Source organism: Nuphar pumila, chromosome 1, assembly GCF_984573655.1.
Source record: "Nuphar pumila chromosome 1, dmNupPumi1.hap1.1, whole genome shotgun sequence".
NCBI lineage: Eukaryota > Viridiplantae > Streptophyta > Magnoliopsida > Nymphaeales > Nymphaeaceae > Nuphar > Nuphar pumila.
The window spans coordinates 7,904,331-7,918,750 of NC_143249.1; the positions used below are offsets into that span (position 1 = coordinate 7,904,331).

At 35.2% G+C, this 14,420-nt stretch overlaps 1 protein-coding gene across 2 annotated transcripts in view; it reads right to left on the reverse strand.

Annotated features, from left to right (window-relative positions):
* The window catches only part of LOC149847861 (putative ubiquitin-like-specific protease 2A), a 53,509-nt gene that overhangs the window by 30,950 nt on the left and 8,139 nt on the right, over positions 1-14,420 (reverse strand). The window contains exons 2-7 of one of the 2 annotated variants that reach the window (XM_090005008.1): positions 13,202-13,473; positions 13,023-13,125; positions 12,865-12,947; positions 5,307-5,504; positions 4,928-5,003; positions 3,294-3,402 (exon numbers count right to left, since the gene is read on the reverse strand). In XM_090005008.1, the coding sequence (XP_089861134.1) occupies positions 3,294-3,402; positions 4,928-5,003; positions 5,307-5,504; positions 12,865-12,947; positions 13,023-13,125; positions 13,202-13,473 (841 nt within the window). The remainder of the gene's footprint in view (positions 1-3,293; positions 3,403-4,927; positions 5,004-5,306; positions 5,505-12,864; positions 12,948-13,022; positions 13,126-13,201; positions 13,474-14,420) is intronic. The other variant, XM_090005036.1, reaches the window with a different exon arrangement.

The following is a 14,420-nucleotide window of genomic DNA, read 5'->3' on the forward strand; positions in this document are numbered from 1 at the left end:
TTGTTATTTAATATGCATATTATTTTATAGTTTGCATTTTTCTTGTGAGATATGCATGCCATTTATAGCATATTATCTTGATTATTTAATTTTTGATGTCTTATGCATGTCATTCATAGCACATAATTGTTTGATATGTAATATTATAGCTTTATCTTATGCAATTCATCATTGTTTGATGATATCTTATGCAGACTTGTCAGTCGAGGAAGCGGGAGCGGGAAGCGATAGGGGAAGCGAAAGTAGGAAGCGAGGCACTTCTAAAATTTTAGGAAGCGGGAAGCGCGGGACGACTTAGGAGCGAACCGGGAAGCGTCTCGGAAGCGACCTAGGAAGCGTCTCGGAAGCGACCTAAGAAGCGAAGAAGGAAGCGACATATGATTCAAATGAGAAGCGAAAGGGAAGTGATTTGGGGATATGATTCCCAATTTTTATTGTTTTTTTATTTATTTTATGTTGATTGCCAAATCGTATACATGAATTTAGTGTTCATCATTGTAAAATTGGCTAAGCATTGGAGATTCGAGATATTGTATTTGTTGTTAATGTCCCTGCACACAAATAGAACACCAAGAAAAAATATGCAAAATATATCTAAAACTCGGCACGATAACACCAATAAAATATCACACAACTAGCTTCATATGAATATGAATACTCAACTATAGGCACCAAAAGTAAGCGAGAACTAACAATAAGTTCACATTCAAACTGAGTATATCATATCCATACTACCACAAATATCATACATGATGATATCCAGGCCATCAATACAAGGAGATGAACTTATCTCACAATGTCGATAAGAGCATCAAGCCAAATCCAGGTTACCGCCTCTAGTACCACTTCATAAGCATCACGAGAACTCAGCCAAACATGAATAATATCAACCCAAATCACGTCTGTCTGACTTATGTTATACATCAAAACGACCAAAATACAATCCATCCGAGACCCAAACACTCATCGATTGGATTACATTAAACAAAAAACCAAATCTGGACATAAGAAACCTCAATATCCAAAAATCACCAAAAAAACAATAGAAAATCAACCACTCAACTGATTGTCGGACGTCGGAGGTCGCCGGAGAAGGTTGCTAAATCGGCTGAGCGAGAGAGGGAGGAGGAGAGGCTCAAAAGAGGCATGAAATAAAAACCCTAAGCCTCGCTTTCGAGTTTTTATTTCACGGTTTTTTGAAATTTCCCATTTTACCCTTAATGAAAAAAAAAACTTTCTTTTAAAAAAAAAGGTAAATGGTAAAATGCGCCCTTTAATGGGGGACGTGCTTCCTGTCATAAGTGTGTGCTTCCCCGCGCGTTTCGGAAGCGCCGCGTTTCGCGCTTCCGAAGCGCGTATCGGGGAAGTGCGCTTCCCCTATAGCAGGGGCGCTTTCGGTAACTCTAGTCTTATGTAGCTCATAGAGACATAAATGTTTCATATGTGATTTTATGGTTGTATTTTGTGCAATTCATCATTGTTTCATATGTTATGCTTTTTTAGAATTTTTGCTAATTTTACTGGTTTTTCTTTATTTTTTAGAATTTTTTAAAATTTTATTAAAAATTTATGATTTTTTACGATACAATACTTATCTTTTTTTGGCCCGACCAATACGGGTGACGATACAGTACTTACAACATTGGTATCAACCCTTGGATTGTGTTTTTTCAATAAAAAAAATAAGTTTTCTTGTCAGAAAATTGTAATGCATTTCCAGCTGTTGGTTTTTAAATCGCCAAAAACACCTGCTCTAGTGTCGAAATCCGGCAATCCAAATACCGGATCCCCACTAAATGAAGCATGTAGATAACGTCCATGGGTTCAGATTTACTAAAAAACAAAAAATAAAAAGGATTTGCTAAGTCATTCACACAAAACAATTGTAGCAAAAAAAAATATATATATATATAGGGTTAATATTTGGTGCTATTAAAGGCACGAAACTATTGAGTATAAATCACCTTCTTTTCATATGTTTTCGGGGGTTATTTTGTAGATCAGATCAGACCATATGGATGTGATCTACAAGGTTTGTTCAGTAGAAAATGACTTTTGAATCATGTGATTGTGACATGTAAGCAGGTTTTTTAAGGGCTTCAAAAATCAACAGCCCACAATGCACAAAAATTTCATGCTCAAAAAATCATACTTCTAGATTGAGATTACATGATCCTAGGTTTGATCCTCAGTAAACAACCCATGCTGAACACATCTATGTGGTCAGATTTAGTGGATAAAGCTTCAAACCTATGATTTCCAACTCAATAGTTATGTGCCTTCAATAGCACCTCTCTCTCTCTCTCTCTCTCTCTCTCTCTCTCTCTCTCTCTCTCTCTCTCTCTCTCTCTATATATATATATATATATATATATATATATATATATATATATATATAAGAATATTTGGTACCCTCGTGGTTAAAGAACCCCCTAGTTGAAACTCATAGTGGAAGGTTGTTTTGACCAAATCTAACCCTATCACCTATGGATGTGTTCAGCATGGTCAAAATAGTAGGAATCTGACTCTTCGATCATATTTTTTCAACATAAAAATACAATTTTATGAGGGTTAAGAATTTGGTAGGCCGTTGATTTTTCAACCCCAGAAAAATCTTGCACACACATTGGCATAATATGATTAAGCACTGATTTACACTAAAGTGCAAAAACATTAAAACTTAAAAAATATTACAGTTTTTTACTAAGGGGTTCCTTACCCACGAGAGTAGCAAACATTAACATATATATATATAAGAGTAATTAGTCCATCCTACCAAGGTGGGGAATGAACCATTTTGTTTCTTCATTGATTTATCATATGTTTTGTAAATCAACCTTACAAATGTGATCTATATGGTTTATTTAGTGGGAAACATGCATTAGATTAGCTACTTACTGTGTTCAAGCAGGTTTTTAAAGAAATACAAAAATCAATAGCCCATATTGCACTAAAACTTTATAACAAAAGAAAAAAATCAATGGGTTAAATATCAGAAAAGCCATAGTGACATGCTAAAATCACTAGACTTTTTCATCATACCCTCCAACATCCTCACAATTAGGATAAACAAAGTTCAAACCAGCTACAGTAACTTCGCTAGCAAGCCTGAGCTTCTTATAAAGCTTGATATGCTCAGCATTTTTAGCATCCATCATTGCAGATGAAAAATGGAAATGGCTTCATATTTCAGCATATTAGCAATACGTTTTGAAAGCAAAATAATATGTTCATAATGGCAATATATGCACTATATTCTAGAAATAAAGGAATGGAAAGACTAGAGAACTAACTCGTAATCAAGTTTTGATATTTCTCCATATCTCTCAGATAACGACATGATAATATGCACTTTCTCAAACCATCGAGGATCACTCACTGCAAATACCAGCCTTCCAAGACCTAGGTGTAAAATACAGCACAAGACCACAAAATCCATGAGTAAATTGACACAAGATGATAAAAACAGCTGCAAGTAATGAATTAGCGAATCCAGAACATATCAGCAGAACAGAATATTGACAAGACCAGTAATCAGGTAACATCTAAACAAAAAGGTAAAGTAGAATTGAAACCCAATGCATTTGTAAGGGAACATGGATATGGAGAAAATGCAAAATAAATGACTGCATGAAATTACATACATGAGGAGTATATTGGTAGGCTTAATCGCTAGGACATCATTTTACTTAGAAACTTAAAAGTCACAGGTAAACTCTGCTATGAAATAACACTAAACAAAGTACATCAAGATCCTTATTAAAAAGATATAGTTACATCTCTCCAAATAAAATCTAAGTTGGTGATGTTCCTTCAAGTTCTAAGACAAGGAACAATTACTGGAATTATGGAATACAAGTGGTTCTTATATGATGATAATCTAGTTTCTTTTTTAATGGACAGGCAGGACTCCAAAAGTACCCACCTATGTTTTCAACGGTGGTATGGGATTGTTTATAGAGGATATAAAAGATGCGGGGGATGAAATTGCTGTTCCGATGATGAACCAGTTTTTAAGTTGCCAGATCTCCATCACGGTTCTTGTCCCTTCACCTTTTAATTCTTCTAATTGAGATAAACAGTGTCTACACAAGCTACAAGTGTACAAGGTTGGAAGATCTTCGTTCCCAAAAGAAAAAAATACTTTTCATCAGTGTACCCCATTTCATTACTATCAAACTAGATGACAAGTGCCCCTTGTTTACCAAGAGATTAGTTGGACATAAATGAGGCAGCAACAACAAACATGTTCTGTTATCCAATTGTTTCATACCCTACATACTCTAGCAAGCAAAAAAGTATAATATATTTATAACAAGAAAAAAAGGAAAACTAGTGAGCCAACACTATGATTCTTGACCCTGATAGTGTACCAAGAAGGTGGATTGACAAATAAGTGAACAAATAGCTTGGTTCCAGGGTAAACATTATAGAAGTACACAATCATTTCTTGAACATAGACCTCTCATGTCTCAAATGACAATTCTATATGTATAGTTACATAAGGACGACCATTTAAACATATTGAAGTGCTTTGGCAGTTCTTGATTCATAATATCATATTTGTGCTTGCATTAATATTCCAAAACCCAATAGCAAAGCTAAAAACTCATAAAAATGCCACAAGGAATTTAAAATTATCAGCCCTTTCCATTAACATGACATGAAAAAGCTAAATACAGTGAAGGTGCTCTAAGAATATGGATATTAAAATTGCATTCAACACATATACTACTCCAATGACCTCAAATTCAATTTCAAAGTAGCTCACACTAGAATAAAATATGCATAACAATATGGAAAATCCACAGTTCCATCTATGAAGAATTCCATACACACAGTCGGTCAATAAAATTACAGATAGAAGGCTGAAATCAAGCTGATAGGATAAGCTAAAGCTAACCACATAACCAGGAAGAAGACTTACCTAAAGTACCCAATACTTTCTCTACTTGTGCCTTAACTGTTGAGCTGACATGAACCACAAGGTAAGCGGTTGCAACCTGAAAATACCAGAACATCTCAGGAGGCGTGGTTAGGTGATAGGGCCCGAGTACTTTGTAAGTATTCGGGCCACACAAAACACAGAAAATCCCTAACGCGGGTAGCGATTTCCTGTGTAAAACTCAAAACACAGAAAATAGCGACGCACAGCGATTTTCTGTGTTTTGTGTGGCCCGAGTACTTTACAAAGTACTCGAGCCCGATCAGTGGATCTGCTCCAACATCTCAGTGCATATCAACAACCAAAAATATGTATGCTTTGTATCAAGTTAATCAGATTTAGAAGGAGAAGATAGACATACGCTTTGAACCCAGTACCACTCGATGCAATTGACATCAGGAATTGCTACTTCAAGATGAAGATCTTCCTCACATTCACTTGCATTTAATCTCTCAAGTTTAACAGAGTCACATGCAAATATTAACAAGGTTTCTGTACACACTTTATCTCCATAACGTACAAAATCAGTATAAACAATGACCTCTCGACCTTTGGCCTCCTGGCAACGAAAAAATGTTTACATGCAGAATTAATTTCTTCACTATCTAATAAACACACAAATTATAGAAGCAATATAGCTTGTTCTTGCATATTTCTACTGTTCAAATTGACCCCGTGGGTATAACAAAGAATAATATGAACACATAAATTTGTTAGCTAATGGAATGACCACAAAATTAATCTGCAACTTTCAGGAGCCACATTAGGTAAAATAGCCTTGCCTGAAAAAGGTAAACTGCTCAAAGTTATAGAAGAAATTTTATTCCACTATAGCATGAAAGAAACAACACAACCAAAATGGGAGCAACTAAAGCTGATAGCAAAATAACCTAAAACACAGATGGTGAGACTTTGAGAGTTGCAGAAATATACAACTCAAAGTATGCATAATAACTGTTGCACCTTAGAGCATAGCTCCAAAAAGTGAAACTATAGAGAATTTCTTAGGCCAAACATGACATAATGTCTTAGCCAAGAGATCCCGCATTCCAAATTCCACCATCAGCTACCGCTCTTATCAACTATTAAAGAAAATTAAAAAATAGAAGTCTACTTTTTACACTGGTTCCTTTTTGCCGGTGCACTATCACCACATTTTTCTATCCCCCCTTCAATCTTCATCTATTTACTTCATAATGTTTTATTCATGTTTGGATATTTTTTCTATTATTCCATCTCATCAAGCAGTTAAAATCAATATTGAATCATAACTTAAATGCCACAATGTTTTAACTATGACACTACAATACAGGGAAAGCTAAAAACAGGTGAATTCAAATGGCAGCTCATAGGTTCCCATATTTTCAACAAAGGATATATCAACAGTTTTCATGTTAAAATAAATAACAAAAAAGGAGTAAGATGGACTTATGAACATATACGTTAGTTAGAAAAAGAAAACAACCACAATAGGCATAAGCCAGTCTCCAACACCAAGAGGTCAAGCATCCAAAGATACATCAACAAAGATACCAAGAGAGGAAAAAAATAAAATAAGAAAAATATTTTACTACATGACTCTCAGTAAATACTAAGATGGCATTTAGAAGACGAAGCCATTCATAACCCTAAGCAAAAAACAACATTTGTTTGAAAAATAAAAAAGCCGTTCATAATCTATATTGGTGTGCTTATGTGTTATTCAAATGTGTATCAAGTATCAACACAACCACATACACAAAAAAAAAAAAACAATCATCAATCCTTACTCCAACTACCTCGGTTCAGCTTTATGGGTCTTCATTCTCTGTTCATCCTTCAACTCATATCACATCAACCTTTCGTATTAAAGTTGTCACAAGCAACCATAGAGGATGCCTAAACCATCTAAAGCTCACTCATCATTTTGCTTTTGTTTTATTCTACCTAATCTATTAGTATGTTATCCCACTTGCACCTTTTAGGCTTATGCACTGTCACTTTGTCTAGCCTCTTAGTTGTCTACCAGTCAACACCATATAGATGTAAATAAACAAGAATCTTCCAAACACACAAAATACGTCCTCCAAGGATCCAAGAGAAGAAGTGTTCACAAAAGGGCACACTACCAAAACCCACACAAGGGGTATTCACAAGAACACTTAAAAATAAATATTTTATTCATCCACTAAAATGCAAGAAGCATACATTTGAAGAGGGGTGACCCCTATTTATATACATGAGACGAGGGGGGAAAGGAGACTCAAATAAAGTCATTGGAGCTAGTCCAAAGGCTCTATTTGTAGCCATTGGACTAGCTCCAACGGCTCCAAGACTAGTCAACTTTTAGTTGACTAGTCAGCCTATCTAGTTCAAACTGAACTAGATACAAAAAATAAGAAATGGAGAAAACATATATATTATTTACATATGTACATTTTAACAATAGAAGTGTTGGTTTTCAATAAAGATGGGTAGGAATGCCCATTTAGTTGGACAGGCACTAGCTTATAGCATAAAATCTGCTAGCTTGTCACATATTTTACTAACCCTCAAACATCCTTTTTCTATGGTATTCCTTCAAAAATCCAGCTTTATATATGTGTCTTCCCCAGTATGGGTAGTGAGTAATATATCACATGCAATGAACAAAAACCATAAAATCTCTTTGTAAGTAGAGGATATTGTTTCATCTCTAACTACAAGCATGGTTTAAACCATATCCTTGATGTAGCCCAACCTTTATTAGGAACATGCAGTTCTCTCCACACATGTTTTTAAAGTAGTTTCATCCCTATCATACATCCTAAATACCATTTTTTCCTTCACCACAAAAAGAAAGTTTGTGTTGTCAATCTTTTTGTCATGGTGCCAATTAGGTTCCCAAAGCATGCAGTTCTCTTCCTAAAGTTGTTGGATCACTTATTGCCAAAGTTGCATAATGACTCATAAACCATATAGTCAAAAAATGCATAGCTATTAGGCCTAGGGTAACTCCTTAGCCTCCAAGGGTAATCTAGGCATCCATGGTGTTAAAAATGTATATATATATATATTGTATATATGTATGTGCATTATGTACATATATAAGTATATATATAGGTATGTATTCTTTATATACACTAGAGTATAACTAGGTTAGAACTAGGTTTTTATTTTTTTGTTTTTTATAGTTTCTTTTGGGCTAGTCAACACAAAATTGACTAGTCAAAAGAGACGTTGGGACAGGTAAAGGCATTTCTTTGTGTATATAAATAGGGGATGACTCCCCTTCTAATGTAGGATTCTTGCATTGTTTTACAATCAATAAAATATTATTTTTTATTTTGTTGTGTTAACCACCTTGGGTGGATTTAGTGTGAGCCTATTTTGTGGCTTGTGTATGATTTTTTGGTGCTTTGGTGGAACTCTTTCAGTGTAGTGTCTGCTTTGTTGATTTGGTGAACATCTTTGGAAAACCTTGTTTCCTTTCATGGTATCGGAGCTTGGAGATCAAGCTAATTTTTTGGTGCATTGGGAAGCATGCCACTCAAGATTTGAAAGAGTTAAAGCCTCTTTTGCAAAATCCATTTAAGTACTTACGAGATTGTGGCAAGGTGTTAAAACCCGTGACTCGGGACTCGACTCGTTCTTTATTGACTCGTGACTCGGCGGGTCAACTCAGTGACTCGGACCGGGTTTTGTTAACTTTTGATTTTAAAAGAAAATAATATATAATTTGTCTCAAACCATGTTTTTCAGTAAACAAGAGATGATAAACTCATATACAGGGGCTCATGTTAGGCAAAATATGTCTGTAGTCGGGACTTTTTAAAATGGTCCATGCTTGGTCTGTACTGAAGTTGATGAGACCTGACCAACTCATAAATGTTGTAATGGCCAATTCACCAGGTTCTACCTTTTGTAGGCCCAATCCACTTCAAAATCAGAGTTTGATCCTGGCTTAGAAAATATTGACTTGTGCTTTATGAAACATGCCCACCAGTGTTATTAAAAACGCGCCTCAAGGCGCAAAAAGCGTGCCTCGCCTCAAGGCGAGGGGCTTTGTGCCTTGAGGCGCAGGCATAAGGCGCAAAAGCCCTGAGGCGCACGCCTCATACGCCTTGAGGCGTACGCCTCAGAGCGAGGCACGCCTCAAGGTGAGGCGTACGCGCCTCAAGGTGAGGCTTTTAATAACACTGGTTTTGTCCTATTGAATTTTCTCTCCAACTTTTTCTAACTTTTATGCAGTGGGAGTCCAACTCAAACACCAATCTTTTGCAAGTTGTATGAAAACAGTAAACCCCCTTATGAAATTAAGAACTAAGTGGGTAATTAACTTTATCCTATGTCATTAGCAAATTATACTCTCCAACAGCTAGCATATGCCATCTGAATCTCTCTATATATAATCCATAGATACATGCCTATCGAAGAAGGAAATTATATAATTGATTTTCATGCCCACTTTTCCCCTTCAATAAAGTGATCACTTATATGTTCATCATATCCACATTCACCTTTTTACACAGAATTAATACCAGGATTCTCTTATCGATCTATTATTATCTCCACTCCAAAGTGCTCCCTGTGGTGTGTCTGTTCATATGTGCTTTGTGAGAATCTTTGTATAGGTTTAATCGTTCAACTTTAATTAGTTTGTCCTGGAATTTACTATTCAAGTCATAAGCAATAAGTTAGATTCACTTTTAGTAAGATTAGAAGTGTAGTAGACTATTATACAAGAATTTAAAGATGGGCCAACAATAGGCCAATTTTCTGCTCAGACTTAAATCTTATTCTACAAAAATAATGGATATATAGGTATATATATAGAAACATCATCCCTAGGATTAGTTAAATAACTAGATCTTAGAAAAGGGTGTCACGTTAATGAAAGTGTCACGGTTGTTTCACTGCAGTTTATACAACTGTAACAGTTGAACTGTTCTTGCTTTCTCAATAGCATCCACACTGGGAGTGTTGTATTTTGCACGCTGTCTCATAAAAAGATGCAAATCACAGTTGGATCAGTAAAGAGAACCATAGTTTCACTGGTTACTTAGCTTATAGAAACGTAGTTTTCAACACATAATTTGACAAGTATAACTAATTCAGGAATCAAATCCAATAGTCTAACTTCAAGCACATGGTATAGGTTTGGGAATATATAGGATTCTGGCTAATTGTATTGGTTCGCTTCTTATGTCATAAAAAAATATCAGATCTCTTTTCATGTTGGGGATCCCTCTCATGTCTTCTTTACCCTTTTACTTTACTTTATTTAGAGTTTCCATTCATTGGCCAGAACACTGTGTGCACATGCAAACAAACTTATTTTATGGCATAATAATGTAAATGCTCTTGATACTAAGTATTTAATCAATTTTATCAATCTTTAATTATTCCACAATACAATAACTAAGTTGTTTGTGGCTAAATTTACTTCTACTGCCATGGTTTGATGTTAGGTGTATGATATACTGTCATGGTTTGATGTTAGGTTTTATACGTTAATCTCATATTTTTTAGAATAATCTCATATATTTTAATTTCTTTTAGTTAATCTCATATATTTTCCAGTTATGTAATCAATTTTTTAGTTACTTTTATATGTTAATCTCATATTTTTTAGAATAATCTCATATATTTTAACTTTTATAGGTTAATCCCATATATTTTAACTTTTGTAGGCTAATCTCATATATTTTTTAGTTATGTAATCAGGTTTTAGTTACTTTTATATGTTAATCTTATATTTTTTAGTACTTATTTGACATTTTCTATTTCTTATTGGTTGTCAATTTCATCAATAACGCATTTCTTTATTTATTTGTATTTTTAGATATTTTTTTATAATTTTTTAAAAGTTTTCAAAAAAAAATTTTGAGGCTTACGCTTTACGCCTCAAGGCTTACGCCTCGCCTCGGTTTTTGGTTGAGCGCCTCGCTACGCCTCAACGCTTTTCACAACACTGATGCCCACATATCAAAAGTAACCATGTACAATATAGAATTACACTTTTAAGCTGCACTAGGATGACTGCCAGAAAAAATTGGCCACAGTATCTGATTATGCAGAATAGACTCACAAGGAAATCATCTAATAAAAGACAATATTGAACAGCAAAATGAGGAGCCGAGGCTTATAGTTTTTGAGATGAAACTATGAAGGATATCCAATGTGCTTTGTAAGAGAAATTCAGCCATACTATAGTCTCAAGAATCACAGTCATAACAAGCACATGAAACTTGCTCATGTAGTGTACACTTCCAACTACACATAGCTAAAGACAAGTTCTTTTCAAAGTCATGATCCTATTCAGTCATAAAAAATAAATTAACATTATAGCCATTTCAGTAATTTGAAAAATAGAAAGATATTTGAGAGAAAGTATGGGTTACATACTATGTGTGAGAAAATCCATAACAAAATCAAAGAAGAAATTCTCAAGACAACTGATCAAATTATACAAGCCAATTAATTATTCCCTATTGATGCAAGAAAAAAAATATTCTGAAATACCCAAAAAATCAAATTTCAAACATCCCAGAACTCACCCGAGTCAGGCCGAGTCAAGCCCGAGTTTTGGCAAACCGAGTTTGCCTTGCCGGGTTGACTCGCTGGAGGACCGAGCCGAGCCGAGTCAGCCGAGTCAACAAGTTGACTCGGCGAGTTTTAAAACACTGGATTGTGGTGCTCACTTTGTGGAGAAGTGTTTGTGCTTTTCATTGGAGGTGCTCTCTTGGTGGTGAAGTGTTTGTGTGTTGATGCTCTTCATTGAAGGTGTTTTCTTAGTGGTGGAGTGCTCGTGATCTTCTTTGTTTTTCTATCTCTCCTCTTTTTCTCCCTCTTCTCAATCTTCTATTCTCTTTTAGCACTTGTAAACATGGATGACAATGATGATATCACCCTAAAACCCATCAAGCTCAATGACACAAACTATGTAACATGGACTTCAATCGTGAAGCACCTCATATGGGGGAAAAGGTTATGGGGATTAGTGGATGGGTCCAATTTGGAACCCAAGCTAATTCTTACTAAGATCGAAGGAGAAAAAAAGTACCTCTTACGGAAGTGGAAAGACCAATGTTGTGCCTTCTTTTGTATTAAAGTTTATAATTTTAATCATACTTTGTCGTGCACATGACTTTCTTAGCCTCTTTTTTTGCTACCTTATATGTTAGATGTATCATATCTCTTGCCTTGTGTATTTCTTTCAAAGATAGTTAGATTTTAAAACTTCCTGAATGCACTACCAAGTGGTAGGCGTTTGTTACCAAAAACAGCCATCTGAAACATGTTCTGACAGCATATGTTCACTTTAGATGGTTCCTAGTTTTGAACGTGTTCTGTTTTGGAAATGTCAACAGTCTATTAAGCATGATATATATCTAAAATGCAGGCATTTTTATCAAAAGTCATTCAAAATGTTTACATCTAATGATCTAGAAAGCAAGGAGGAAGCAATAATCAAGAAATCATTAGAAGTATGCATAAACAAACCACATGACGCACCCTAGAGATAAATCATCTAACCTTGAAGAAAGAAATGAAACAACTGATAAGTCGTCACATTGATGGTATAGCCTATGCATCATGATTTTGAGCATAATTAGTTCCAGAAACTAGAATGACAGCTAATGGTATGATCATAGAGAAAATCTCTTTTAATTAGGACTCAAAAGTGATTCGCAACAACAAATTTTGCAAGCCATAAATTACCATTATCGGAAGTGAAGACAAGTCTTCATTTTTCAAAACAGATTCTTAAATCAAGAGTGAAGACAGCAAAGAGAAGTCATCATACCAGGCGGGCATGTGTACCAGACAAGAAAAACCAACTTCAGTATAGATGACAAATGCATACTCCATTTTTCAAAACAGATTCTTAAATCAAGACATGCTTCCCATATAGGTCCATTTAAAGCAAAAAAGCAGCATTATGTCAACAGTATTACCTCAAAAAGAAATTGACATTTGAGCTTCCTCTCACAGTAAACATCAGAGGATTTATGTGGTGGTGTCGAACATTCCGAAGCACCTGGAAATACAATAGAACCGGTAAAAAAGTAAAGGACATCCAATGCATCAAAAGCCAAAGGAAGGAAGGATGGACCTTCATTTTCTGAAGGATCAGACACAGAAACTGATAGAGGACTTCCATTCGAGCATTCATCATCATCCGAAGTCACATCAACAGCATTTTCCTGCAGCAAAGACTTTCACAGTTTGGAAAGAATTACTGAATGTAAGCAAGAGAATGATTAAATAAAGTTCAGTTAAAAAGACAAGTACATCTGATGGATGCTCCAAGATGGCAGTGGCACAAGTCAAGTCTTTGTCACCACCATATAATTCCCGAAGACTCAAAAGCTCCGATGAAAGAGAGCTTGTTCGAAAGCATTTAGCTGAAATTTTTTGATGTCCATATGTGATTTGGTCATCATAACCCAATCCTTTGCAATTCCTTGAAGTGGTTACCGAAATATCTGCTGTCCCGCCATTTCTTGGTGGATCTGCGTCAAGGTTGCTAACTTCTGAATGCTGAGTGTAGGCATCTCCTGAAACTACAAAGTGAAAAAAAAAAGGATAAAACTTGTCAATGATCAAACCTTCTCTCAGAGAAAATAATGGAAGAAAACCAACTGTTAGGGGGTGTTTCATTAGGAAAGTCTTTTTTATAATTTATACAGTCAAAAGCTCTAGACGCCAGGCACGAGGCCCCTAAAAGCCATACACAATGCCTAAACAGACTAGTCAGCCTAGTTGAAACTTAAAAGAAAAGGTTTACGAAAAACAAAAAACAAATATCATAAATTGCTAAAATTAATAGCGAACATATACTTAACATGAAACTAAACAAAGTGATTATGAATAAGTGTAACATATTATAATAGCAAATTACAGAAACTACAAAATTTATAGCAAATCATAGAAACTACAGAAAATTACAGAGAAATTACATCAGATAGAAGAAGATAGAGAGAAATTACAAAATTTACTGAAAATCACAGAAAATTTATAGTAAAGTATGAAATTACAAAGAAATTACAGCAAACTTTTTATTGTTAAGATCATCTTATTCCTAGCAAAAGAAGAAAAAGGTTGAGACAAAGAGACAAAAAGAAGGGATCAATGAGACTAGAGAGAGAGAGAGGGTGCTTACCGAGGTTCAAGAGAAAGAGGGGGCATACAGGTTGCCCTTTCCTTCTTTTTGTTCTTCCTTAGCTAGGGCAAGGAGAGAGAGAGAGAGAGAGGGTTTTGTGCACCCTCTTTTATTCAATGTTAGAAGGAAAAAAATGTTAATTTTTCCCTTGCCAAATAGGTGGGGTCATATCGCTTGGATGCCACCAAAAACCAGGTTTATAACCTGGTTTCAGTGAAAAACCAGATTTTTGGGCAAAAGCTTAGCTTTGTGTCTGTTTGGGTGACTCAAAACCAAGTTTTGCTTCTAAACCTGGCCCACCCAGTTTTTTCATTTATCCAAGTTTAGAAATTTTGATTTGTCGTGGTG